Source organism: Plecotus auritus, assembly GCF_963455305.1.
Source record: "Plecotus auritus genome assembly, chromosome: 8".
Lineage (NCBI taxonomy): Eukaryota > Metazoa > Chordata > Mammalia > Chiroptera > Vespertilionidae > Plecotus > Plecotus auritus.
In genome coordinates, this window is record NC_137782.1 from 25,294,583 (window position 1) to 25,322,403 (window position 27,821).

At 49.5% G+C, this 27,821-nt stretch overlaps 1 protein-coding gene across 1 annotated transcript in view; it reads left to right on the forward strand.

The window, feature by feature from the left end:
* Window positions 1–5,006: 5,006 nt before the first annotated feature.
* Window positions 5,007–27,821, forward strand: part of MYBL2 (MYB proto-oncogene like 2) — a 28,467-nt gene continuing 5,652 nt past the window's right edge. Inside the window, exons 1-9 of the mRNA XM_080684813.1 lie at window positions 5,007–5,219; window positions 9,009–9,102; window positions 13,224–13,295; window positions 14,083–14,175; window positions 14,394–14,614; window positions 16,258–16,420; window positions 19,121–19,408; window positions 22,191–22,601; window positions 24,690–24,829. Coding sequence (XP_080540939.1) covers window positions 5,200–5,219; window positions 9,009–9,102; window positions 13,224–13,295; window positions 14,083–14,175; window positions 14,394–14,614; window positions 16,258–16,420; window positions 19,121–19,408; window positions 22,191–22,601; window positions 24,690–24,829 — 1,502 coding nt within the window. The 5' untranslated portion in view covers window positions 5,007–5,199. The remainder of the gene's footprint in view (window positions 5,220–9,008; window positions 9,103–13,223; window positions 13,296–14,082; window positions 14,176–14,393; window positions 14,615–16,257; window positions 16,421–19,120; window positions 19,409–22,190; window positions 22,602–24,689; window positions 24,830–27,821) is intronic.

The following is a 27,821-nucleotide window of genomic DNA, read 5'->3' on the forward strand; positions in this document are numbered from 1 at the left end:
ACATAAAATGGCAGTTTTAAGCTATTAATTTGGAGTGATTTGTTATGTAACAATAGGTAACACGCACCAAGGAATGTTTTGGATCTATCTGAATCTAATCCAAAACTTCACTTTCCAAAGGGGACAGAGACCTGGGGAGACCCGGGGCAAAGAAGCAGTGACAGCCTGCCTACTAACCTGGAGCTTCTCCCACCCATCTCTCCTAACTGGAGAAGATGCTTTTGAGGGCCAAGGCCTATCCAGCCGTGGGTCAACTGGTGTTTTTCTTTCATCTATGGGTGACTTGTGGCAAGAATGTATGTTTTCCCCCAACTTCTTAATGAAAAAATTGAAACACCCAGAAAAGTGGAAAGAATAGTATAAAAAACACCAGTACACACCACCTAGTTTTAAAAATTAACATACTGCTATGTATGCTTTATGCATGTAAATTTTTGTTACTGAACACTTGAAATTAAATTTCAGTTGTAATACTTCACCTTAGCATACTTTATTTTTTTAAATAATGTTTTTTTATTTCAGACAGAGGGAAGGAGAGGGAGAGAGGGATAAAAACATCGATGAAAATCATTGATCGGCTGCCTCCTGCACGCCCCCTACTGGGTATCAAGCCTGCAACCCGGGCATGTGCCTTTAACTGGAATCGAACCCGAACCCTTCAGTCTGCAGGCCAATGCTCTATCCACTGAGCCCAACCAGCTAGGGCAGTGATTGGCAAACTCATTAGTCAACAGAGCCAAATATCAACAGTACAACGATTGAAATTTCTTTTGAGAGCCAAATTTTTTAAACTTAAACTTCTTCTAACGCCACTTCTTCAAAATAGACTTGCCCAGGCCGTGGTATTTTGTGGAAGAGCCACACTCAAGGGGCCAAAGAGCCGCATGTGGCTCGCGAGCCGAAGTTTGCCGACCACTGTAGGGCATGTGTATGAACTTATAGATGAAAAAGTTAACTGACTTGAACAAGTGTTTCAATTTTATTCTTTTTTTTTTTTCACAATTTTATTCTTAAAAAACAAACACCACCACCAAAAACCCACCACAAACAACAAAAAGTGATAGCACCAGTCCTAGCAGATAACAGCATAACAATAACTATTGGAGATTTTACTTGTTGAGCTCAAATACCTCTCTGATCAGAGAAACATTAGTGTCAGAAAGAGGTAACACAAGAAAGGATATGTGTAGGTGCCAAAACATCTTTCCTTTCCCATGAACAAGGAGGAACGTTTGTGGTATTTTATGATTCATAGATTTACTGTGGCTCTTACTAAGTTACTTTTTATTTATAAAACCATATTTTATAATATTTTATAAGTTTTAAACTCTGTTCTTTAAAAGGTTCTAGGGCTGTATGCATGCATGCCTTAATGAAATTTAATTTAAAAAATTGTAAATAAAAAAATTTAGGTAATACCTGAAAACGGACTAACGGATGAGGAGAAAGCATTTCATCCCCATTCCCCTTTCTCCAGCCCATGTTATCAACTTCTTCCGCTGCCTTTAAGAGGCAATAATAAATATACACTTGTAAGAAAATTCTTGCTTACACCAAATTTTAACATGAAGCCTATTAATGTTTCATCCTAGGGCTGCCTGCAGCCCCACAATCTAATCGAGGAAAGAAATGAACTTCCTAAGAATTGCAAAAGGTGACAAATAGCGGGAAGGACACCTGCGGGGTTAGGAGCTGGCCCAGGGCAGCTGACTCACGGGGAGTCGTCAGGGACGGCTCGGCACCGAGCAGAATGGGGTCCACAGGGCTCTGGGCCAGGCCAGGGGCGACTGCTGACCGCGAAGTCGTGTGACCGCCACAATGTCAGAGGCCGGCGATGGACCCGCGCTGCTCCCTCTCATCCCTTGGGCCTTTCTTCCTCAGCACGACCTCAAACGGCAGGCGTCAGGGGAGGCTTCCCAGCGACCGTGGCTCCGCGGGTGCGGGGCTGGCGGGATCCACCAGGGAATAGCAGACCGTGGTAAGATGGCCGGAACCCGGAGGCTCCGAGCGGAACCGAGCGCAGGCGCCCCCTGGTGACGTCAGGCGGCGAGACTCCCGCGATGCCTCGCGCGGCGCCCGAGTCTGAGCGCGCGCGTCTGAAGTGGGCGCTTTGTGAGCGGAGATGTGGGACCCGCAGTCAGACGCGTCTGGGTCTCTGAGACAGGTCGTGTCGCAGTCCCGGGTCCGTGCGGCGGACAGAGACCGATGATGCATTTGAGAGTGTGCTGGGTGCAAAGCAGCTTACTGGGCCTCCAAGGACAAGCATTAGAGCAGCGGAATTGTCCTAAGAATTAGCTGGAGCGTTCACAAAAATAATTAAAAGTAATACAACGCTTATTATGTACCAGGGATTGTTTTTAGTGGTTTACACATATTTATTTAATGCTATACGGCCCTACAAAGTAGGTGCCAGTGTGGTGATTAAGAGCACAGACACTGTGACTAGAACCAGACAGCCCAGCTTTGAATCCCTGCTTTGCCATTGACCAGCCGTCTGACCTGGGCGCAGGCCTGTGTCTCAGTTTCCCCATCTGCCAAAAGAAGATAATTCTAATTCAACCTCATAAGGTTGTTATGAGAATTACATGAATTAAAATTTGTAAAGCATACAGAACAGTGGTAGGCATATAGTATAAGCTATCTAAGTTTTTGATAAATCCTTTTACAGATGAGAAAACAGGCACAGAGGAGTTAAGTAATTTGCCTAAGACCACACAGCTAATAAGTGATGGAGCTAGGAGTCAAACCTCAGATAGTCTGCTTCAGAGCCTACATTCTTAAATAGTATGCTCCAGTAATGAAGAGGGAAAGTCCATATGAATTACTTTATGGGGGAAGTGGGTTCCGGAAGCCCTGAATTAATGGATGTGGAAGCGTCTAGCACTTAAGATGCCAGTGTTTCACCCTGGCCTGTGTGGCTCAATTGGTCTATCATCCAGTACACCAGAAGGGGGTGGGTTCTATTCCCAGTTGGGGCATAAGAAAAGATGTCAGTGTTTCTTCTGCTGTGGTAAATAAAGTTTTCATCAACTGTCCCCAGTGTCCGGCAGTTTCTGGAAGAGGAGTCTGAGGCATAAGCAGGGACTAGACTAGAGGCTGGGCTTCAGCCAGGTCTTCCCAAGCGCCTGCTAATTTACTTTCAGCATGCCTCCCAGGGAGATGGGTGTGGAAAGTATCAAAATTACAACTTAAAATGGAAATCTTTGCTAAGCCTCTAGGAATTTAAGCACATGATAATGAGAATTGGACTCAACAGTTGAATTCTGGGCCTTAGAGATACTGCCCCGAATTCAGGGACCACTTGGACCCAGCATGCCCAGAGTTTTGTCAATGTAAGAAACATTCAAACCTGTAGAGAATTTTTAAGATGTTATTTGAACCAAACTAACAATTGCAGGGAAGCAAAATCTCAAAAGATTGAGAAAACGCTCAAAACTGTGATTCTCCAGTTTTGCCATTTCTTTCTTTCTCACCCAAAGACATATATATTTAATGATTTTTAGAGAAAGAGGGAGAGAGAAACATTGATAGGTTGCCCTCCTGTACATGCCCTGACCAGGGATCTAACTGGGAATCAAGCGTGAAACCTTTGCACGGGATGCTCCAACCAACTGAGCCGCCCGGCCAGGGCCGTTTTACCACTTATTTATGTATCATAATCAAAGGGGACGATATAAAGGAGTTAGATGCAATTCACTGGTGATAGATTAAGGAGGCGGGAGAGTGCAAAGCGGGGAAATCTCTGGGACTGAATGGAAAAAAGTAAAAGGAATAGACAATTTTATATTTGTGGGTATAGGATAGTTAACAGTCAACAATTAATATGATAAAATAACAATGAGGGTCTCTGCTCTAGTGGGTGGTTGTGCACTGAGGGGGGAAGGAAGCTCAGGGGTGGGGGGAAGGAAATTACCTTGACATTCTAAAGGTATGTTATTGTTGATGCAAAAAGCCAATAGACAGGCCCAGTTAAGTTGAAGATTGACCTTTGTAAGGGAGAAACACTGCCCTAGGACATCACTACTCGCCATGAACTTTTTGAGTTAGAAAGTTTCAATTTCAGACCATCCTATGCGGTTACTTTCCGTTTCTGAGTTTGTAAGGCCGCCCTGCAGGCCTCTCCTGAGCTTGTCAGGTTTAGAATATGACCCCTTCTCACCTCCACTCCCCCTCACCTCCACCTCCACCTCCACCTCCACCTCCACCGCCACCGCCACCGCCACCTCCACCTCCACCTCCACCGCCACCTCCACCTCCACCTCCACCGCCACCTCCACCTCCACCTCCACCTCCACCGCCACCTCCACCGCCGCCGCCGTTCAAGGGGAACCACTCAAGTAAACAAGCAGATTATGGGAGTGGACCCCAAGGCTAAATAGGTGGGAGGGGCCGGAAGTGTTCCTGGCCCCAGCAAAGGAAAGAAAGCGGGTTTCTTTTGGGTAGGGGTGGTGGGGGTGGTGATCGGGCAGAAGGCTATAAACCTGATTATGGAGTATTTTACCCAGAGGGAGAGAGGGCAGAGTTTTTAGTTCTGGAGAAGCTGGATCAGGTTTACATTTTAGAGGGCTCACTCGGGCTGCCAGAGCCATTGAATTCGAGGCTGAAGGGGAAGCAGGTGGGAAGGCGCATCCCTGGTCCAGGTTGGGGTGAGGGGGCCGCTGCAAGCCGGGGTTGCAGGCCGGAGGAGCGGCTCGGACTAGCCCTGGGGTCCCTCCTCTATCTATCCTGGCGGTTCACGCCCTTTCCTCAGTCTTTGCTGTGTGGGCGAGTCCTGGGCCACCCGAACCCCACCTGGCCGAGCCTGTTCTTAGTTCCGTGGCGACCGGCCCAGAGCCGCACCTTCCAGGTCCTCCCTGCCCTGGGGCTTCAAGGCTCCGAGCCTAGCGCCGCCCGCCTGCCGCCCGCCGGCCGCCCCGGAGCGGCCCCGCCCCCGCGAAGCCCCGCCCCGAGCCCGCCCGTCCGCCTGCGCGCCAGGCCGGGCGGTGCCGACGCGCTTGGCGGGAGATAGGAAAGTGCTTCTGCGCGCCGGCGGCGGCTGCAGTTCCTGCGAGCGGCGGCGGGACCGGCGGGTACGCCGACGCCTCCCAGCGCGGCCCAGGGCCCGGAGCGGCCGGAGCAGCCCGCGCTTGGACCCCGGCCCGGCTCCCGCTCCGGGCTCAGCCGGCGGGCAGCGAGCGCGGCGCGGCCCGGGCCGGGGGGATGTCTCGGCGGACGCGCGGGTGAGCGAGCGGGCGGCAGAGGGCCCCTCCCCCTCCCCGGGATCCATCTCCCCCCACCCCGACCCCTGCCCCCACCCCACCCTCGCCTTAGCCCCTTAGAGCGGGGCCGGCGTGAGGCGTACCCGTGGGGAACCCTGCGTCCAGGGCCGCCCGAGGCAGGGGACGCACGAAGCCGGGGGTCTCTTGGGGCTTCTCGCTCGGCTCTCCGGGCCTGTCGGGCCTCGGAGCCGAGGCGGGTGGGTCTCCTGGGATCTTGGCCAAGCCCTGTATGATGTCATTTTGTCTCCCGCCTAATTGCGAGGTGGGGGTGGGACAGCGGTGTCCGCTGGAAGAGCCATTATGGGGCGGCTGGCGACCCTTGGAGAGGGAGCGATTTTCCAAGTCACAGAGCGCGGGAGGCCGAAGCGGGGAAGACACTTGCCTTTCAAGGCTGTTGGCGTTCAGATTTGCCGGTGGGCATTCCCCCCTTCCCCTCCCCCTCCCCCTCCAAATTCCGGGAAGCATAGAGCACCCTAAGCCCTCTCCCTGGCCTGAGAAGGGTGCCGGGGGTGGAGGGGTGGGGAAGGCCTCTTTACTCTCCCACCACCTGGATTGCGGGTCCCAGCTGGGTTGAGTTTCAGAGAAACGCCTTGCTGTTCCACTTGAGGAGGTTTAGGGCAGCTGGGGTTGAAGGTGAGGGGAAGACACATGTGATCGAGACTTCTGTTCCAGTAGCCCCTGGGGCCAGGGCCGGAACTGCGGTCTGCATTTTACTTTTCCCCTACCAGTGGTCGGCAAACTCATTAGTCAACAGAGCCAAATATCAACAGTACAAAGATTGAAATTTCTTTGGAGAGCCGAATTTTTTAAACTTCTTCTAACGCCACTTCTTCAAAATAGACTCGCACAGGCCGTGGTATTTTGTGGAAGAGCCACACTCAAGGGGCCAAAGAACCGCATGTGGCTCGCGAGCCGCAGTTTGCCGACCACGGCCCTAGATTCACACTCTGCCACTTAATTCTCTAGGGCCTAGAGAATAAGTGGCAGAGTTGAGCCTGAAACCCGGTCTCTGGGCACAGGTCCCTTTCTTAACACCTGTGCGCCTGGGGCCTGAGCTCTGGGCTTTAGGCCAGGCTGGGAGCCGGAAGGACAAAGGGGTCCTCCCCTGTTCCCTCCCTGCATTACGGCAGCTGCGATAGATAACCTTACACCCTTCTCTGGGTGGTGTTTGCCTTCTCAGGCAGAGGATATAGACTTGAAAAGCACTGGTGGCTGGCTTCCCCCAGTGTTCTCAGCAGAGAAGCATCTGCTCCCTGGGCAGCGGTCAGGGTACCGGGCACAGGGTCTCCTCTTCAGGCCACAATTTCCCAGGTCAGCTCCAATTCTCAGGAGGTTTCTGGTCAGGCACTTGTCAGGTCCCGACCTGAATTTTGCTTCAGGAAGTGTTACTCCAGGGAATCCCAACAACCCCGGGTCCCCTGCTGCTTCTCCCCTGTGACTCAGTGGAGGGATGCCGTGTGAGGGATGGTTTCTGCACCCTGGCACCCTACAGTCATCATCTCCATTCTTGGCCCCTCACTGGAACTTTCCCCTCAGCAGTGTTCCACTTCCTACTTAGCTTCTGACTCACCACCTGGAGCAGAGCCCAGCACCTGGAAGGGCATAGAAAAAGGGTGTGTGGGACCTACATGTGGTTGCCACCACTGACGTGGCCTCTGCTTTTTAAACTGAGGAGAGGACTTGAAGACGTAGGTTTTGAACCTGGCTCTGGACTTGGCAAGTAACATAACTCCTGTGAGCCTCAGTTTCCACATCTCTTAAATGGGGACAGTGAGAATGCATGTGAAGGGGGTGGTCAGTGCCATGTTGGTGATTGAAATTTATCATCTCACAGAATTCTCCCAGCTGAGTTGCTGTCTCCATCAAGTAAAATATTGCAGAGTGTTCATACAGACACTTTTTCATCTTTGAAGGAACATTTGCTGAGCTTCTGTTAGAAGCTGGGAGTTGGAGAACTAAAGAAGGTTTCTGTCAGAAACAGGCCCAGGGGCAGTTGATTATAAAGCCAGCTTCATTTTGTCATTAGTATCTCACAGAATTTTTGTCTTCTACTTTGAGGTGGTGGAGGACCTCATGAATTGGGTCAGGAATGATTGGGCATGGCTGAATTCCAGGTCCTTCTGTGACTAATGTATTGCTGGGTTTAGACAATCTGTCCTTTTTCTCCTTCCAAAAAATTCACATTAATTGGCATTTCTTATCTACTAGTAGGCAGCATTGTATGTTCATTCATTCTTGAATCTGGTCATTCTCTTGAGTAAACATTTAGGGCCTTTTGGTGCCAACCCCCTAAGACCCGCAGGTGTGGAGGTGGAGCTGACCTCTGTCCATGAGGGCAAGGAGACAGGAAGCCTAAGGGCCTACATTCTTTTTTTTTTTTTTTTAAGATTTTGAGAGTGAAGAAGCAACTGGGGAGATCCTAGGCAGGGCTGCTTTGGCTCACTGAGAAGTCAGAGAAAAGGGGGCCTTGGAGACAGGTTCAGGGGATTAGCCTGGGATGAGCTGCTGCTGCCCATGCCCCCCCCCACCCCCCAATAACAAGACAATTACAGGTCTCTTGGGGGTCCCTTAGAGTTACTGTCTGGGAAGAAGAGGGGGAGGGGAAAGGTGTAGGCTGTTCCCAGGATGGGGGCCGGGCGGGGGGGAACTCTTGCTGGGCCTACATTCTGAAATAGAATTTCCAAGGAGTCCTAGGAGCTTAGGAAGATGTTGACTTTAGGAAAGATGCTGAGTTCTGGAGGAGGCAGAAGGAAGATGGACATGAAAGGAAGTCCCTTTCACACACCGTCTGCACTTGCTTGTTTGGAGATGAGGAGGCTCTTTCCACGTAGGAATGGACTCACAAAGGGGACCTGATGCAGATCCCACCACATGGAGTTGGGAGCACCGGACATCCACGGAGGTGGAAAGCATGATCTCGATTTTCCTAACCCGATTTAATTAAACCTGATCAAATATGAAAGTTTGGAGCAACTTGGAAAATTACCGGTTAGAAAAGCAAACTATACTTGTGTGTAGGCAGGGATTGGAAAGGGATGTGCAAAAATGGACATATTTATTAAGATAACGTATTTTAAATATTTTTATCAAATAACCAATATTTTTTAAAATTTTGGTGTGTCATATTGACTGACACCATCAGCTTTAATTTTTTTTTAAAATATGTTTTTATTGATTTCAGAGAGGAAGGGAGAGAGAAATATCAGTGATGAGAGCAAATCATTGATCGGCTACATCCTGCATGCCCCCTGCTGGGGATCGAGCCCACAACCCGGGCATGTGCCCTTGACCAGAATTGAACTGGGGAACTTCCAGTCCTCAGGCCAACGTTCTATCCACTGAGCCAAACCGGCTAGGGCCATCAGCTTTAATCTTCACAACATCCATGCAAGTTTAAAAGTTGTTATTGAAGAGAAAATATTAAATTGGTGTCTAGTTTTGATTGAATATCATAACCTTAGTGAAATCGAAACTTCTTTTTTCTTGTAGCTTTTCCAATCTTTAAGGTGTACCTGAAAACAAATAAAAGAAGAAAATGAAAATAGCTTATAACCCCATTTTGTTAAAAATTTTTTTTAAAAGGAGGATGGAAGTACCTGTGTTTTTGAAAGCAAAAAGAGTAAAAACCTGCTTCCCACAAAACTTTCCCTTTCCCTAAAAGTCACTGGCCCCTGCCCATGCGCTGTCCATCCATAATGTAGCAGGATATGGAGACATATGTCCTTGACCTTTGGCTTGCTCTCCCTGCAGTGAGGAGCTGGATGAGCTACACTACCAGGACACAGATTCAGACGTGCCAGAGCAGAGGGATAGCAAGTGCAAGGTCAAATGGACCCACGAGGAGGTGAGTGACACTGAGGGGCAATTACAGCAGGAGTGATGGCAGCGGGGGTGTGTGCATTATGCCCTGGTGGGTGCAATGAAGAGGAGAAGCTGATGAAAGAAGTGGGTGCGTCTTTGATTCTCCCAGTTGCCTCTTCTCCTAGCATTCTTGGGGACTGTTAATACTGAGGACTCCTGTGGGAGGGGGCACTTGTGTTTCTCAGACCTCAGGGCCAGCAATCACTGTTGTGTCTCTTAGAAGCTGGTATATTCTGCATCATGAACAATAATTGTGTTTCTTGTCCTTTCACTGCTAGGAGGTTTAGCCAAGTCTGCAACCCCCTTTATTATTATTGTATCTTTGGACCTCAAGTTCTGAATTGATTTTCTTTTTATTCTTTAGTCAGCTTTATGGAAGTATAATTTATATACAACCAAATAGACTTTTTAAAAGTGAACAGTTCAACAGTTTTAACAAAACATTCCCTTTGTGTTCCATCTTTCCCATTTCCAGGCCACCCCGATCTATCTCTCAGCTTGATTTATTTTGCCTGTTCTTGAATGTCCTATCAGTGAAATTATATATGCGGCCCGGTGCATGAATTTGTGCTTGGGTGGGGTCTGGCCAACCTGGCCAGGGGGAGGGGACATGGGTGGTTGGCTGGTTTGCCTGCTGGTCAAACTCCTGGTCGAGGGGACAATTTGCATATTAGCCTTTTATTTTATAGGATATACACTGAGTGGCCAGATTATTATGCGTTCAGAGATCATAGTAATCTGGCCACTCAGTGTATATAGATGCTTCTGCAGAGGAGTGCTAAGCCAGCTCATCCTATTGTGGACCAGGAACTATTCAGCTTTTGTGGGCTTTGAAGAATCAACAAGATGGGGTCCCTTCCCCAGAGCAACTCTGTGCTTGGGATGGAGAGAGAAGACTGTGCACAGGCCCCTGGATGCACTGTGGTCTTCCATGGCGCTGGGAGGATTGGTGTCTGTGTATTGCACTAAGGCTCCTAGCACGGTGGAGGCACTGGTAATTGCTGAAATACTTTAGGGGGAGAGTTAATGTTGTCTGAAGCGATTAGGGGAAGTTTCATGGATAAGGATTTGGAAATTCCGCAGTCAGGGGGTAATTGTTGAAATACCTTTAGAAGGAGAGGTTACTGTTGTCTTAAGAGGTTAGGGGAAGTGTCATGGAGAAGGATTTGGAAATCCAGCAGTTAGGGAAGTGTGCAAAACCATGGGCAAGTCAGAATAGGAAATGGGTTGTAGGTGGAGAAAAGCCAGTAGAGGAGTCCCAGTGTGGCTGGAGTGAAAAATCCTTGAAGGTGAGGGGAAGAAGAGTGGTTAGAAAAGATGGATTAGGGCTAAATTCTGGAGGGCCCCGACTGCCAGGCTCAGAATATAGGCTTATTCAGCTGTCGGGTTTTTAAAGCAGAGGAGTGACATGAACATAGCTGGGCTTCAGAGGAGCTAACCTGCTGTGTGTAGGGTGGATAAGAGATTTGGGGGCAGTGTGGGTCCCAGCAATAGTGCCGGGAGCTGGGGAGGGCACTGCATGGGGCAGGTAAGAGATGATGCCGTGGAGAGACTAGGGCAGTACAGGGTGGAGTTAACAGGAGGAGGAGGTTCCTGGGGTCCTAGAGGAGTTGGAGATGAAATGCAAAGTGTCTGTGCCAGTTATTGGGAGGACAGTGGTGCTGGAGATGGACATGGGAGGAAGGCAGGTGTGGGCCTGGCCAGGCTGGACGGCAGAGGAAGGCGGGGTGTCTGGGGATGGCTGGGTGTGAGCTGGCTCAGCTATAGGATTTATGGGGACTTTGTCCAGCGGTGCTAGACTGGCCAAGCTGCAGTTGAGGGCCTGGGTTTCTGTGGTGGCCTTTTTTTCTGTCCAGGAGAGAGTGGGGAAGGGAACACATAACATTAAACTTATCTCTGTACCACTTTTAAGTGTGCAATTCTGTAGTGTTAAGTGTATTCCTATGTGTAACAAATCTCTAGAACTTTCTCATTTTGCAAAACAATCTCTATACCTATTAAACACTAATTCCTCATGAGTGGAATCATAGTATTTGCCCTTTTGTGACTGGCTTATTTCACTTAGTGTCATGTTCTTGAGGCTCATCTATGATGTAGCATATGTCCGAACTTCCTTTTGTTTCAAGGCTGAATAATTTCCACTGTATAGATATAGCACTATATGTGTAGTTTTTGTTTGCTTGTTTTCTTCAAGTACAATTAATTTCTCTCATTTTGGAAGCAGTTTTAAATACCTACCACCAACTATCTCAAGCTCTGCACACTTCTTGTTTGTTCATGCTAAAATGGGTCCGTGTTCATTCCAGTGAGGGGTGTTCATTTCCCTGCCCCTGGTGGCCCCACTCAAGGGCCAGGGCAGCACTGAGCAGGAGGGTGCGGAGCCAGCATGTTCCATTCGGAAGTTACCGACTCTAGACTCTCTAAATGCCTTAGCAAACACTCCTCTGGCTTAAAGTGGAATTACTACCCAGAATTTATAGGTCCACAAATGGAATGCTCCCTCTCCCTCTCTCTCTTTCTAAAAATGAAGTAGTGCAAAAGTCAATAAAAAAAGAATTCACAGAAAAGGGGGTTGGGTTCAAAGGAGCAGAAATACCTTGGAGGAAGCACCCTCGCTGCCATCTTCCCGGGCTCCACCCATTGAATTGTTTACTTTATATATTAATATTAAATTTAAAAATCAATTTGAGCCCAGCCTGTGTGGCTCAGTGGTTGAACATCGACCCATGAACCAAGAGGTCACCAATTGGATTCCTGGTCAGGGCACATGCCTTAGTTGCGGGTTCAGTCTCCAGTGGGGGATGTCCAGGAGGCAGCCGATGATGATTCTCTCTCATGATTGATGTTTCTATCTCTCCCTCTCCCTTCCTCTCTGAAATCAATAAAAACATATTAAAAAAAAAAAAGTGGAAAGGCCTTACTGCATTATTTTTTAAAAAATCAGTTTGAGGAATACTTTATGTACAATCCACTACAATGACTTACTCGATGAGTTTCTACCGAAATATGTGCAACTTTCAGCACCTTCACCTTATAGGAGATTTTCATTGCTCCCAAGCACTCCATGCTCCCCTTGGCTGTCCATCCTGCCTCCCTCCACCCCTGTCCTCAGACAACCACCGACTGCCTTTTTGTTCCTATGGTTTAGTTTATATTTCTAGAATTTCATATGCATGGAGCCATACAGTGTTTACTATTATGCCTGGCTTTATTTTTTTTCCTTTTTTTATCCTAAGTCGAGGATACACTTACTGATTTTTGAGAGAGAGGAAGGGAGAGGGAGAGAAACAGAAACATTGATATGAGAGAGAGAGAGAGAGAAACACTCATTGATTGCCTTCCATACTCACCTGACAGGGGATTGAACCTGAAACCCAGGTATGTGGCCTGACTGGGAATCCAAACCCACAACCTTTTAGTGTACCGGAGGACGCTCCAAACCACTGAGCACCCCAGCCAGGGCTGTGTCTTGCTTCGTTGTCATGATGATATTGAGATTCTGTGTTGTGTGAATCAGTAGTTCGTTTGCAGGAGAATATTTGTGACAGACACTGTTTTGCCTTCTGACTGCTCTTTGAGCTGTGTCACTATCGTCTCTGGCCTGAGTGCCTGACATGGCCTCCTGTTATCCTTCCTGTCCTCTCACAGACCCTTTCCCTGCAGCTGCCCAAGTGAACTTCACAACAAGCATGTTGGACTGGGTCCGTCCAGTGCTCAAATGCATCAGGGGCTTTGCATAACATAACGCGGAGCCCCAAATCAATCCCATGTGTGGTCTGGGCCCGGCCGTCCCCTCCAAAAGCAGCTTGCGTCTCTCTCCTGTGTTTCCTGCATTCCAGCTACACTGGGCTTCTTGGAATGGGCCTGTCCCTTTTCCTCCCTGAACAGGCAGTCGCCACACATCTCTTTATGCCCCCAGCACCGTGGCTTTACTTTTGTCTGTGGGAGACTTGGATTGGCATCTGTCTCCCTCTGGACTGTAAGTCCCTCAAGGTGAGTTGTTGGTACGACTATAGCACCTGGCTCAGAGGAGGTCTTGCTGAATGGCTGAATGAGGCTGTTCCTGCACCCATGTGAGCTGAGCTCTCTCTCTGGTGTTGGCAGGATGAGCAGTTGAGGACCCTGGTGAGGCAGTTTGGACAGCAAGACTGGAAGTTCCTGGCCAGCCACTTCCCTGTGAGTGCAGCCCTTCTGTGCCCTCCTGCCCCAGGGACAGGTTCTGAGTGACCAGACAGCGTTCCTGGGACAGACTTGCTGCCAAGCAGAAGACAAGGAAATGACACTCCTGCTGAAACTTCCCAAACCCCACCCCACCCCCAGGCCCTTCCTTCCCAAGCTGGAATTCCAGGCACCCTGATTAAGCATCACCACACAGCAGCCTCAGCATGCCTGTGGTCTCTAGGCTCTGACGCCTGAAGCATGTGACCAGTGGCGCATAATCAGTGGCATATTTGCATTTCTTCCTGTGTTGGTGCTCAGTTTCTCAATAGTGAGCCTGAAACAGGGGAAATGGTACTTCCAGCAGGTTTGCATGGAGAGCTCCCTCAAGGGGTCTCCCTCAGATCCCCCCTCCCAGGACTGCAGGTATCTGCTTTGGAGAGGGGTATGGCTGGAGCTGCTGTCTGGCTTATTTCTTGGGTCACTCAGGGACTGAGTCACCAGACCTCTTCTGCCCCATTCCTCATCTCCCTCCGATTAAAATAGCATGCTCAGGGAAATAATGCTGTCCCAGAAGCGAGCAAGCTGGCTTCCCACAGGGTTCTTAGTTTGCCCCGTTCCATCGGTCCTCTGTAGCAAAGAAAAGCCATGGGTATTCTGACATGTGGCCATGGGGTGTATGGTGGTTCCAGGAACAAGACAAAACCCATCTGAGCCACCTGGCCCAGGCCATAGTCCCCCGAGCCCAGTGATCAAACATGATGCAAGGCTGCCTCCCCAGTTCTCATGATTTCTGTCCTCCCAGAATCGCACTGACCAGCAATGCCAGTACCGGTGGCTGAGGGTCTTGAATCCAGATCTCGTCAAGGGGCCGTGGACCAAAGAGGAAGATGAGAAGGTAACTAGTGGGACAGTGTCTTGTACACAGTGGGCCTTCACTTAGCCCGTGAGTCATGAGACTGCAAGGCTGCCCTTGCGTCTGGCCAAAGGTTGGGTATGTGTCCTCCGCTGGTCACTCCGTCGCACCTCTCAGGGCTGCGGTGAGGCCCACGTGGAGAGAAGGTGCTGGTGTGAGACGGGGGCAGGTTCGCTGCCTTTACCAGGCTTATTTCCAAGGTCATCGAGCTGGTTAAGAAGTACGGCACGAAGCAGTGGACACTGATTGCCAAGCACCTGAAGGGCCGGTTGGGAAAGCAGTGCCGTGAGCGCTGGCACAACCACCTCAACCCCGAGGTGAAAAAGTCCTGCTGGACCGAGGAGGAGGACCGCATCATCTGTGAGGCCCACAAGGTGCTGGGCAACCGCTGGGCCGAGATCGCCAAGATGCTGCCGGGAAGGTGAGCGACTTCCAGGGGTTTGGGGACAGTGGTGACAGGCAGGGTGAGGTTCCCAGGTCGGGGAGAGCCTTGTGGCTGAATGTTCTTCCAGTCTTCTCTGGAGTTGTTCACTTCACCCAGAGACGCGTGAGTCCTTCAGACTGGTCTTTTTCTAGAGAATAAACCTCCCTCCTGCCTGTGAGGTCAAGGCTGGCATCTGGATGTCCAAACCACTGCTCTGTTTTCATCCTGCTCCTCCCTGGGCCTGGTCCCTCCAAGCCCTGAGCCTCTTGGGGTCGCAAGGAGCATTGGGAAGACTTGGCTCCATTCTTGCCAGAATCTTCCTCCGGATCAATTCCCAGTCTCCTAAGTGGCTTATCGTGCCCCTACGTGTTCTCTAATTTCTGGAAGCGTAAAACTATTGTTTGCTATTGTCTTCTACCCTGTTCTCTTTGTCCTTGTGCATTTTTACCTTAATTTGCTTTATTTTTAATCCTTCTTTTCTCATGACACTGGGGTCCTGAGAGGTAGAGGAGGTGGAATGTCAGCTGGTGTATTTCCCTTGAAGTATAAATGGGTCTGCTTCACACTCAGACCCGAGCATGCTGTCCTTCCGGAGCTTCTCCTAGCACTGGGGTTGAAGACCCGGCCTCTTTCCCACTGTGGCCTGTTGGCCCGGCTCACCCCACCAGCCTTGCCTTGGTCCCTCTCTTTGTTATACACAGTGAGCTTTTCTCTGAGATGCCCCTGGGCACCCCTGCCTTATACCCAGTGTGTTCTCATCCTTCAGTTTTCAGCACGAGTGTCATTTCCTCAGAGAAGCTTTCTGTCCTTCCAGCCTCTGGTCGGTCCATGGTGACCTGGCCACAGTGCTCCCACCTGTCTTCTGAGCAGTTTGTACCCCAATTGTAATTAGACCATGATGCCCCTCTCTCCTACTAGAGTAGACGCTAAATGTAGCCACCCGTCTTCCTTGCCAGTGTGTCCCCAGTGCCTAGAGAGCAGTATTTGCCATGTAATGGGCACTCTGTAAATATATGAGAGCAAAAGGACGAAGTGCATTATAGCTTGGAGCACCCAGATCTGATCATTGTGGGCGGGAGGGCTGGGAGGTGTTTTGGGTCAGGTTTCCTAGAAGGAACCTGAGATGCAGAGGTTAAAGCTACAGGGGTTTATGGAGGAAAGGGGCTCTTGCCTGTGAGAGGAGGGGTGAAGAATAGGGCAGGGGCCCAGCAAGATGGGGACTCAAAGTCTGGCCTTGATGTGGTACATGCTGTGTGTGGGTGTTTCCTGATGGTCTGCAGCGGGAGTGACCAGAGGTAGAGACCCTCCTTTTAGACTGGTTGCTCAGCCAAGCTGTTATTCTCTGTTCGCAATCCAAGGACAAAGCACTCTGCTTGGAGCCTCAAAGAAAGAAGTGCCTACTGTGTGTGGGCACTTCTCTACTCCTGGGTACCAGGACTTAGCAGAAGTGAGTGGAAATGCTCTGGGAATGGTTAAGTGCTAGAAACGTGTGTGACTTCATCTTAGAGCTAAAAGACACCTTCGAGTTCCTCAGGTTGAACCCTCATGTACAGAAGTGGGAGCTCAGCTCAGGGTGGTCAGTGATGTGATTGGTGGCACACAGGCCACGGGGTTCAAAGGTCTCTCATTTGCCCCCTCAGGACAGACAACGCTGTGAAGAATCACTGGAATTCCACCATCAAAAGGAAGGTGGACACAGGAGGCTTCCTGAGCGAGTCCAAAGACTGCAAGCCCCCCGTGTACCTGCTACTGGAGCTCGAGGACAAGGAGAGCCACCGTAGTGCCCACCCCTCGGAAGGCCAGGTGAGACGCTGCCCGGGGCTCCCAGCACTGGCCTGGCTCCAGGTTGGTTGGTACGGTTGATGGCAGGGTTACCCATCACCGTGTCATTTAACACCTGTCTGCCCTTTTCACCTTGCCCACGGCCATTCATTAGGGTCTCATGTGGCCGCGTCTCTCTCATTAGGGCCTTTCCTTGTCACACACACGTCTGCACATACCTGGCAATTGTCTGCCCACAGACGAAGCATGACGGAGCAAGCTGACATAAAATTGAGTTCTCTGTCCTTACCAACACCTCCCTTCCTACCTGTTGCTCTTTCTGGCTTTTTCATACTAAAAGCGTGTTTGCAATTTTAAAAATTCCGGTTTATTGAAGTATAATTCACCTAGAGCAAACATTCATTGTGTTGAGGGATACACTTCTGAGTCATGACAACAACATACAGTCATGTAACCACCACCACAGTCAAGGCACAGCACCTTTCCATCGCCCCCAGGCTCCCTTGGGGCCCCTTCCAGCCCTTCTCCACCCTCAGTTCCTGGCACCCTTCATCTGTTTTCTGTCTGTAATTTTAATTTTATATGGTTTCCTAGAAAGGCATATGAATGGAATCGTTTAGTATTACATTGCAATTGTAAAAGTGAAACCCAACACCCCAGAGCGAACTTCTTATTGATATATTAAAAATAGATCTCTGCCCTAACCGGTTTGGCTCAGTGGATAGAGCATCAGCCTGCGGACTCAAGGGTCCCAGGTTTGATTCCGGTCAAGGGCATGTACCTTGGTTGCGGGCACATCCCCAGTAGGGGGTGTGCAGGAGGCAGCTGATCGATGTTTCTCTCTCATCGATATTTCTGGCTCTCTATCCCTCTCCCTTCCTCTCTGTAAAAAATCAATAAAATATATTAAAAAATAAATAAAAATAGATCTCATGAATCTTAAAAAATGAAGATTTGAAGCAAATGTCAAAGTGTGAAGATTTGACAGTGCTGGGTGTTGGTGACACACATCTATGCTGCTTTCTGGTCTTTTCTGTAATCGTGAACCAGCAAACAGCGAAGTTGTCTTTCAGGATAGAGCAGAGTGGACAGACCTCCCTCAGTCTCTGAAACTCCTACTTGGCTTTCGGCTGCTGGGCCTGATGAGCCCAGACCATGACCCTGAGACTCGGTCCTTAGTCAATGAGTTGGTTCGGCCTTATAGCATTTTAATGGTTCTGTTGTGCTGGTTATTTAATTAAGTTAAGGTTATATTCAGTTTATTGTCATTAGAAACAAAACTTGAATGGTTTAAATGGCTGTGTGTTATTTAAGGTTAAATCCAATTTTAAAAATTTTACTTAAAAAATTGTTTTCCTTTTTTGTGTGCTTTTTCTTTTGTGTTAAATCTAATGCTTTTGATATTAGAAACAAAACTTTCAAGGATCAGTCTTGTAGCTAAATCAGTTTGTTTTCTCAGTTGTTTCTTGAGAAATTCTTAGAACTGGATAGTCACATTCTTAAAAAACGTGTTGTTGTTGTTTTTCTCTTTAAAAGATATGGAATGCTTCATGAATTTCCATGTCTTCCCTGCATAGGGGTCATGCTCTGTACCATTCAATTTTAGCATATGTGCTTCAAAAGCGAGCACTTAAAAAAGCCTCTTAATACCTTTTGCTAGATTGCTTACCAGAATAGTTTTGCCTGTTAATGTGTAGATGGGAGCACCTCCTGTTTTCCCCACTGGTCAGTGTTTGCAATGACAAATTTCTCCCTTATTATTAAGGGTAATAAGTTAAAAATGAGGCTATATTATATCTCACTGTCTTAAAGATTTCTCTTTCCACCTTGTTCAAGGTCAGCTAGTAAGTGGCAAAGTTCTGTCTGAATCCGGAGCTTGCATTCTCTCCCTGACGCCATTGTGCCCCCTTAACACGGGACCTTGCTCTTCGCTCTCAACGTGGCCTCTTAACCACAGACCCCTACACTGGGGTCTGTGTGCCAGGTTCATGTGTGAAGCTTTCTAAGGTTCTGCCAGGAGAGCTATTGCCATGAAGGATTTTCCTGTGTTTTTATTTTCCCTGTCACAAAATTAGTATACACTCATTTTTCATTTTTTAATGAGTTTATTTCAGCCAAATTGATGACATAGTCCAGGAAGCAAGATCTCAAATGCTCTCTACACGAATTAAGTGTACAGAAAAGTTGCAAGAATAGTACAGAGAACTCTTACATGACCTGTACTGGGTTCATTTTTAGTTTTTGACACTTGCCAGATCTGCTTTGTCGTTCTTACACATACTTTTATCTTTTATCTGAGCCATTTGGAGGTCAATTACATACATTGTGTCTCTTTATCCACTAATATTTCAGCGTGTTTCCTAAGAACCCAGGCATTCACTTACATAACCACAGTACAGTTAACGTCTAATTCAGGGAATTTAACACTGGTTCAGGACCTTTGTTTTTTACTTCTATCTAATCTATAGTCCATATTCCATTTCTTCCCGTTCCTGATCCAGGATTAGACATTGCATTTAGTTGTCCTATCTTTTGTCCACTTTTAACTGCAGTCTTTCATGATGTTGATATTTTCAAGGCATATAGTAAGGACAGTTATTTTAGAGACTCTCAATTTGGGTTCCTTATTCGATTCAGGTTGTGCGATTTTTAGCTAGAATATGGCATGATCTTTATCTCGTCACAAAAACTCCATAAACGGTGTGCCCTTGTGCCCAACAGGGAAGTCTTGGGACCAGCTGGTCCCCAGCGCTCCCTGCCATGAAGGAAGAGGAAAGCAGTGAGGAGGAGGCCACAGCAGCAACCCCTGCTGAGGAGCAGGAAGCTGTCCCCGCAGAGCTGGACAGAGTGTGCACACCAGAGCCCTTAGACAACACCCCCAAGCGTGAAGACCAGGAGGGCTCCTCGCCAGAACTCAGCCTGCCATATAAGTGGGTGGTGGAGGCTGCAAACCTCCTGATTCCGGCCGAGGGGTCCAGCTTCTCGGAAGCCCTGGACTTGATCGAGTCGGTAATGTTGGTCACAGCACTTCCCAGCGGGCCCAGAGCACCCCCAGCAGGGAGTCCTCTCGTGGGCGGGCATCCTTGTGGTCACTCATTCTCCCAATAGCATTTACTGGGCAGATGCTAAGTGCCCAGCCTGCAGCCAGGGCCTGGGACATTGAGCTGCCACATGGTCCCTGCCCTCAGGAGTCTCCTGACGCACGATGTACAGCACGGGGTGGGGTGGGAGGGCTGCCCAGGGGAGGCTGCGCTCTGAGTTCTGAGGGATGATGGCGGGGGAGGGTGTTTGAGCCGATAACAGCACAGTTGAGCATGGTGTTTGCAGCACCACAGACGGTTGGGAGTCCCTGGAGAGGGACCTGGGGACTGGTGGGGCTGGAGCAGTGAGTGGGTTCTGATTACTCAGGTGGTGTAGCCCTAAGGCCGAGCTGGCTGTGGGTTTGTGCCCCATGGGAGAGAGCTCTGCAGTGGGGGATGCACCTCTTGGTGTGACATCCCAGCTCTCCGCTGCATCAGCCAGGCCTGTGTGCGGAATGGGTTTCAGGAGGTGATGGGCAAGAGGCCTGGCTGGTTACATACATTGTTCCTCTTTATCCATTAATATCTCCGTGTGTGTTTCCTAAGAGCCCAGGCATTCACTTATATAACTAACCACTGACAGTTACATCTCACTCAGGAATTTAACACAGATAGGGGCAGTGGAGTTTGGTACATTCACCTTCCCACTTGGCCCTTCCCCTCACTGGTAAAAATAATGACATTCATTGAACATCTGTTAAATGCCAGCCTCTGAGCTTGATGTACAGTCCACCCAGTATTCGGTGAGGTGTGTCCTTTCTCTGTTTCGTAGATGAGACTGAGGCTCAGAAAGGTCAAGTTGTGTACCCAAGGTCACACAGCAAGTCAGCTGGGTGATCTTGACCATTGTGCTGTGCTCTCAGTGTCTTGCTTAATGGTGGTTGGGTGGCGCGGTCCCTAGGGAGCTATCTCTAAAACCCTCTGACTCGGCGTCTCATCTTTTAGCCCAGTGGCTGGGACTGGACCCAGCTACAGGGTCTGTCTGCTGTGTCCCTTCCACTCCTAGGGATTTTCACAGTATCTTGAGAAGCAGGCCTGAGTGTTCTTCAATCTGCAGCACCCAGCTCCGAGGCTGCCACGTGAGGCCCGGTCCTTCTGGGCCCTAAGGGGACTGTTGAGATGAGAGCTGTGCCCAGCGCTGTTGGCACTTCATTGTGTTGCCATCTCCATCCTCAGCCTGTTCTGCATCTTCCTCCAGTTACTGGGCGCAGAGAAGGAGGGAGGGGAGCACCCAGTGTATGGGAGGATCAATGCTTAGTAATTACAATATCTAACATTTGAGTGCCTACTATGTGCCAGCCTTGTTACTGGCTACCTACATACCTGCTCTCTGTTAGTCCTTTAACAGCCCTGTGAAGTGGGTGGTGGGCTCATCACCAGTAAGGGGATCCCAAGGTCAGAGGTCAGGAGGCTTGTCTGGCATCACACAGCAAGTGAGTGCCAGGGTCCTGAGTTCAGGCCCAGCAGCCGATAAAGGAGCTACAACATTTGTAAGAAAACGGCTCTCGCTCGCTTCCCTGCAGCACCTGCAGGAAGTTCTTGCAGGATGTGCTTCTGTTTGATGCCATCAACTCTAGGGCCTCCCCTAGCTTGTGGGGCTTGTGCTGAAAGTGGGCCCGAGTCAGCACTGCCCTGAGCTGGCCTCCACCACTAGGAACAAACTGCCCCACCTTCCTGCGAGTCTCATGGACCAGAAATCATCACTGGGGTCCAGGTTCACACAGGGCCAGACCCTCCAGGAACCAAAGTGGAAGCTTCTGTCCAAGTCTTTTGTCTGGACAAGGTCTGGGTGTGCCTCTCAGGATTGATTGCTCTTAGACACAGTGGGCAGATGCATCTTTTCTGGCCTGGGCTCCTCGGTGTGGAAGGGGGAAAGGAAAGCTCTCCGAGCAGGTTGCTGGGATTGGAGACGGCCTCTGTGAAGGGGCGAGGGAGCACCATGAGGAGCACAGGAGTTGCCTCCTCTCCAGGAATGTGGCCACAGCCTTGCGCCCGTGACTTCCACATGTGGTGATCTATATTGACGGAAAACCTAAACATGCAGGAGAAGATTTATATACAAGATGTTCATAAAACAGTTTAATAACTGATATAGTCATACGGTGGAGTATTTTGCAGTCATAAAAATGATTATAAAAGTTGGAAAATTTTCACTTTTTATTCATAGTAAACATTTAACTCATAGGTAATAGAAATAGGCATGATTATTTCTGCTTTACAGACATTTTAAATGGAACAAAAAGCAGGATATACAGGTGATTTATACTAACGTTAAAAACATGCAAAATACTAGAAATGCATGATAAGGGTAAATTCTGAATTCCAGAAGTGGTTTCCCACCTGAAGGCAGAGGATGTGAGCGGGCAGGTGAACATGGGGTCTCAGTGATGTTTTATTTATTTAGCTTATTGATAGATATTTGGGTTTCTTTGTATTTTTTATATTTTAAATAGTGCATGGAACATTTTTCGAATAACAGCCAGCAGCCTTATGCACAACATACCTTCAGTTTTATTTACAAACATAGATATGCAGGCATAGAAGATTTACATTTCCTTGGGGAAATGGGAGAAATTGTTAATGATGATTGTTCCTGGGCTATGGGATCATACTTGGCACTCGTGTATTTTCCTTCAGTGAGTAAGTCCTCATGTCTGCTGGAAGAAAAGCAGACAAATTGCAGTGATTACTAACCCCTCCTCTCTGGGCAGGACCCCGATGGTTGGTGTGACCTGAGTAAATTTGACCTCCCCGAGGAGCCGTCCCCAGAGGGCAGCATCCAGAGCAGCCCAGAGCAGCCACAGCCATCGCAGTGGCCGGCCCCTTCGCCTCTCCAGCCTATTGCCCCGGGGCCCAGCGTGACTGAGTACCGCCTGGACGGCCACACCATCTCAGACTTGAGCCGGGGCAGCCGGGGCGAGCTGATCCCCATTTCCCCCAGCACTGAAGTGGGGGGCTTGGGCATTGGCACCCCGCCTTCCGTGCTCAAGCGGCAGAAGAAGAGGCGTGTTGCCCTGTCCCCTGTCACAGAGAACAGCGCCAGTCTGTCCTTCCTGGACTCCTGCAACAGCCTCACCCCCAAGAGCACACCCGTCAAGACCTTGCCCTTCTCGCCCTCCCAGGTGTGTGGACCCCACCCCAACGGCTCGCTGGGTTTTGTTTGCAGACTCCCAGTTCCCAGTGCAGGGCCTTGCACGCAGGCACATGTACTCCTGGGTTGTCTGCCATGTGGGAGGGCTGGTGATGAAGGGTGAGCATACACAGGCCTGCTTTCCCTCATGAAGCTTACATTCTGGCAGGAAGACCAGTAAATAATAAAAGACCCAAGTAAACATGGTAAATGGAATGAAGGAAAAGGCTTTTGCTGCATCTCGTCTGAGGGGAGGAGGTCATCCAGGAAGGCTTCCATGAGGAGGAGGAATTGCTTGAGCTGAGGGTAGTGGGTGATAACTGGGCAGAGAAGGGAAGGGGCTCAGTATTTGGTAAAAGAATCAATTTATTGAGCACCTATTTCATATCAGCTTCTTTGTCCCTGGGGAGCAGAGGTGGCAAGGACAGTCCTGCCCCTGAAGAGGGCAGTTAGTATTGGGGACAGGCTGATGATGAATGAGCTGATGCAGATTGTAGTGTGGAGAGAGCTCTGATGATAGCAATTGGGAGTACTGTGTTCTGAGTACTGCTCAGGAGGGGCCCTGTCTTTCCTAGAGGTGGGTGTGAGGGTGACGGGGTGGGGGAGCTTTCTGGAGAATGGTGTCTGAACAAAGGTGTAGGGATGGGGAGGGCGAGTGAGTGAGTGAGTGAGTGAAGTCCAGAGCTAGGAGGGATTGAGGGGCGGGGGGGTGGGGGGGTGATGGCATGGGGCAGGAGCCTTGGAGGGCTAAGGTGTAACTGAGGGGTATGTACTGCCCTGGGGACTGTGGGGGGATGGGGCAGCAGGGCTTTGCAATGATGCACTGGAGGGGTGGGGGAGAGGCAGGTCTTAGAGTTCCCATGTCCTGGACAGGAACAGGGTGTGTGGAGGCTCCTCCCTCCCAAGAGGATGTGAGAGGAAGCAGGGCCAGAGGTGGCATGTTTCAGGAGGCTACACCATCATCTGCAGTAGAGGGATTGAGGCCAGGCCCATTGTTGGGGATGCTTGTTTTTCCAAGAGAACTCCGTGTTCACCTGCTAGAGCTGCCATAACAAAGTACCACACTGTGTTGCTTAGCAGAAGTTTATTTCCTCAGTTCTGGAAGGAATGGGCAGGGTTGGTTCCTTCTGAGGCCTCTCACTTTGGCTTACAGATAGCTGACTTCTCCCTGTGTCTTCACATGGTCTTCCCTCTGGGTAGGTCTGGATCATAATCTGTCTTCTCATAATCTCTTACCTCTTATAATCTTCTAAGGGCACCAGTCTTATTGGATTAGGGCCCACTCACATGACCTCATGTTACCTTAGTTATCTCTTTAAAGCCTATACCTTCAAATACAGTCACAGTCATGTGACTTCAATATGTAAATTTGGGGAGAGCACATTTAGCCCATATTGGACCCCAAGTGAGGACTGCGGGCTGGAGAAGGAAGACAGCAGAGCCTTGAGCTGCCCAGGATGATGGGATGGGGTGGCCACCTTGCTCCGGGAACCCCGCACAGGGCGGTGGACCTGTGGCCAGCAGATGGACCTAAACTGCCAGGGGCAGAGACGGAGAAGGAAATGCTTCAGACTTAGCTCCGATCTGGGTTTGAGTCCTGAAGTCACAAGAGTCTAACTTCCTCTAAACCTCAGTTTTCTTATTAAAAAGGGGTTTACAATAGTACCTATACCTCAAGGGTCTGAGAACACGAAGTTCTTGGTGTAAAGTGTGTAGCTCTGGCAGGAGAAGGTGCTCTTTAATGCCAACATCAGCACTGCCGCCCGCCATGGCCGTCCCTTGTCCATTACAGGTCCTTTAAGAGCTGTTCCCACACTGTCTGTGTTCTTTGTCCTAAGTGCACCGTCAGCAGCCTGGCAAAGTGGGGATGGGCCATGACAAGCCCAGTGATACCTGAACCTACCGGGTGGGCGCCTGCTGATCTGTCTCGGCCTTTTTCTCTGGTTCCTGGCTGGAGGGGAGTCTCCCATATCAGGAGGGACCTCTGTCAGCAGACTGGGGGGAGGAAGGGAGTGTCTGGAGGGTCTCGTCCCACCTGCAGGTCATCTCTTTGTCTTGTTTCCTTTGTCTTCCCTGGCAGTTTTTGAATTTCTGGAACAAGCAGGACACGCTGGAGCTGGAGAGCCCCTCGCTGACATCCACCCCCGTGTGCAGCCAGAAGGTGGTGGTCACCACGCCCCTGCACCGGGATAAGACGCCTCTGCACCAGAAACACACTGCGTGAGTGCTGTGGCGTGCCCCGCCTCCCCCTCTCCCCACCCCGGCCCAGGAGTGTAGGACCTGTCCCTCCCCCAGCAGGGCCGGGGGCCAGATCACTGGTGGGGAAAGGGCATCCTTGGAAAAACACCTGAGAATCTGTTATCGAAGGCAGCCTCCTGGCCACCACGCCTCTTCATTTTTGTCAGGATAGTCTGGTGCTTTACCATTGCTGATTCTTCTTATATTTTAATCTGGTGGTTTTCTAATCTCGAAAATGGAGAGGGTCCAAATTGTCATGAAAAACTTAATCTCTCTTTATGCATTTCAAGCACAAATCCACTGTTTGAGGAGCCTTATGTGGAGGACGGAAGTGCCCACAGTTTTTGTCTCTGCTCAGTCAGAAGTGAAGGCTGCATCCGCCTTCCAAGCCCAGACAGGTTGTAGGCCTCCTTGTATATTCATGATTCTCTTTTTTAAGTGTTAGAAATTTTATTACAGTTAACATTCCACAAGGTCATATTCCTACAAATCAAACTGAAAAAAATTCCAAGCACTCAAACTGTCATCTCTGGTAACATTTGGTCTTTCATTGCAAATGTCAAAAATGGAATTGTTTTAAGATAACAAAAAGTTTTTGGCAAGTCAAACCTGCTGTCCATTCGTGTTAGATCAGAAAGCTATTGTCTTCATTCACTTCATGAAATCCATGTTAAAGTAACCCTGTCTTGGTGGTACAGTGTCACACTCTTCTTGTGGTAACCCATTTTCCTCTTCTCCCCATCGTGGAAATTTCCCACTGGCAGGGTCCATTGGAGACGCTTCAAGCTGACTGGGTGTAAATGCTTCCACCAATATCTTATTAGCTATTCAGTCCCAAGATTCACATTTTTGCTATATAAAATACAAACTTTCGCAAAGATCTTTTCTCTCTCTCTCTCTTCTTTTTTTTTTAATGTTTTTGATTTTTAGAAAGAGAGGAAGGGGGAGGGACAGAAACAGGGATGAGAGAGGAACATTATCGATGGGCAACCTGCTCGCCCCCAACCGGGGAGCAAGCCTGCAATCTGGTGACCTCGTGGTTCATGGTTCGATGCTCAACCACTAAACCACACTGGCAGGGCACAGAGATTTTCTTTATCATTGATAAAACTCAAAATGGTTGCCATAACCAGTTTGGCTCAGTGGATAGAGTGTCGGCCTGTGGACTCAAGGGTCCCAGGTTCGATTCCGGTCAAGGGCATGTACCTTGGTTGCGGGCACATCCCCAGTGGGGGGTGTGCAGGAGGCGGCTGATTGATGTTTCTCTCTCATTGATGTTTCTGACTCTCTATCCCTCTCCCTTCCTCTCTGTAAAAAAATCAATAATATATATTAATAAAAAAACCAAAACTCAAAATGGTCAAACTCATATAAAAGCTGTACTTGTTCAGAACCATTATCAACCAAATTTAGTTTTAATCTTGTTAAATCTGAGCCCTTCAGCAGATACGCTGCGGCCAAAGAAGGAAATGACACTTCTTTTTCTCCTTTTCCTTCTCATCTATGTTCCTGCTGCTGCTCCAACTTCTGTTTTCCTCCACACAAAGATCTCCATGTTCTTCGTCCTCTGTAGGTCCTTATTTCCACCTGGTGGTAGGTTTTTCCGTATGCAGGCCATCCTTGAACATTCTTTAGTGGGAGCCTGCTGGGGATGAATTCTTGCAGCTTGTGTGTAGCTGAGAAGTTGCCTTAATTTTTGAAAGCCATTTTTGCTGGGTATAGAATTCTGGGTGACACCCCTCTATCATTCCCTCCCGCCCCCATGTTTTCTGCTGTTTCCCATCTGCTGGGTCCTCTGGCTTCCAGAATTGCATTTCTTTTATCTCCAAGCCATCTTATGTGTTCCCTTTTCAGTCAGCCTCCCTCAGTTCTCTAACAGGCTTGCTGACACAGTGACTTCAGAAGTTTCTAGAATTCTCACGTTTGTTGTAAAAGTTCCGTGTCTCACATAGATGTTGGGGCCATGTCTCAGATTCATCCCTTTGAACTGTGGTTTGAACTGAGGTGTTTCCATTTGACCATCGCTGATCTGTCTGCTCATCCTTACAGAGGGCTCTGTGTGTGTCTGGGGTGGAATGTAACAAGGATATGGGAACCAAGTGACTGGGTGATCCCTGTCCAATCTCTCAGTCCCAAGGAAGGAAGAAAAGAATGGTTTGTACTCTTCTAGCTTTTTACCTCCCTGTGGAATGGCTGGCAGGTCAGGGAAGTGGCTGGAGCAGCAGCCCCAGGCAGGCGTGTCTAGGATTGGCCACTGCCCCCGAGTTCTCGATAATCTGGGGTGTTTGTCATGTCCTTGGACCCGCCCCAGGGAGGCTGTGGGACTCGGCTGTGGTGATGCCTCCTGTTGACTAAGGTCACACAGGCCTCGTGCAGGTGGAGTCTGGCACGTGCCATCTGCCGAGGTTTGCCCACAACCAGTGGCCTGGCCGTGAGGCACCTCTTCTGTCCCTTCCCCAGCAGGCTTTTCCATCGCAGGCAGAAATCACACATTGGTGGGGCCACATGTGCTAGAAGCTTCCTAGTGTTTCTGCCTGTGGACCGACCCTGCCTAGGTTTCTCTCTGCTAAAGCTTTCCCTCCACGTTTCTGTCCCCACTGTGGTCATTCTGAGGAGACTGGGGAAGACGGTAAGTTCAGCATGTGCGTTGGCCTCACCATCTCACACCTGGTGTCTGCCTGGCCTTTCCCTAACGACACTGTTGCCACTGGATCTCCGGAGAGGTGGCCAAGGCACACGGCCTCCAGGATTCCCTCCTTCCCCCCGCTCCCAACCCTCCCTTGCTGGCCACAGCCTTCTGTGTTTTATGGAAAGTCCTCATTGTAGACTGATGACCAAGCAGCATTCTCAGCCATTCTTTTACCCACCTGGGTCTCCAGGACCCTCTTAGCCTCTTTCCTGTTCCCGGGGATGGCTCCTTCCTCTCAGTCCCTGATTAAGACCCTCTCGGGTTGGGAGGTGGGTGGGCCAGTGC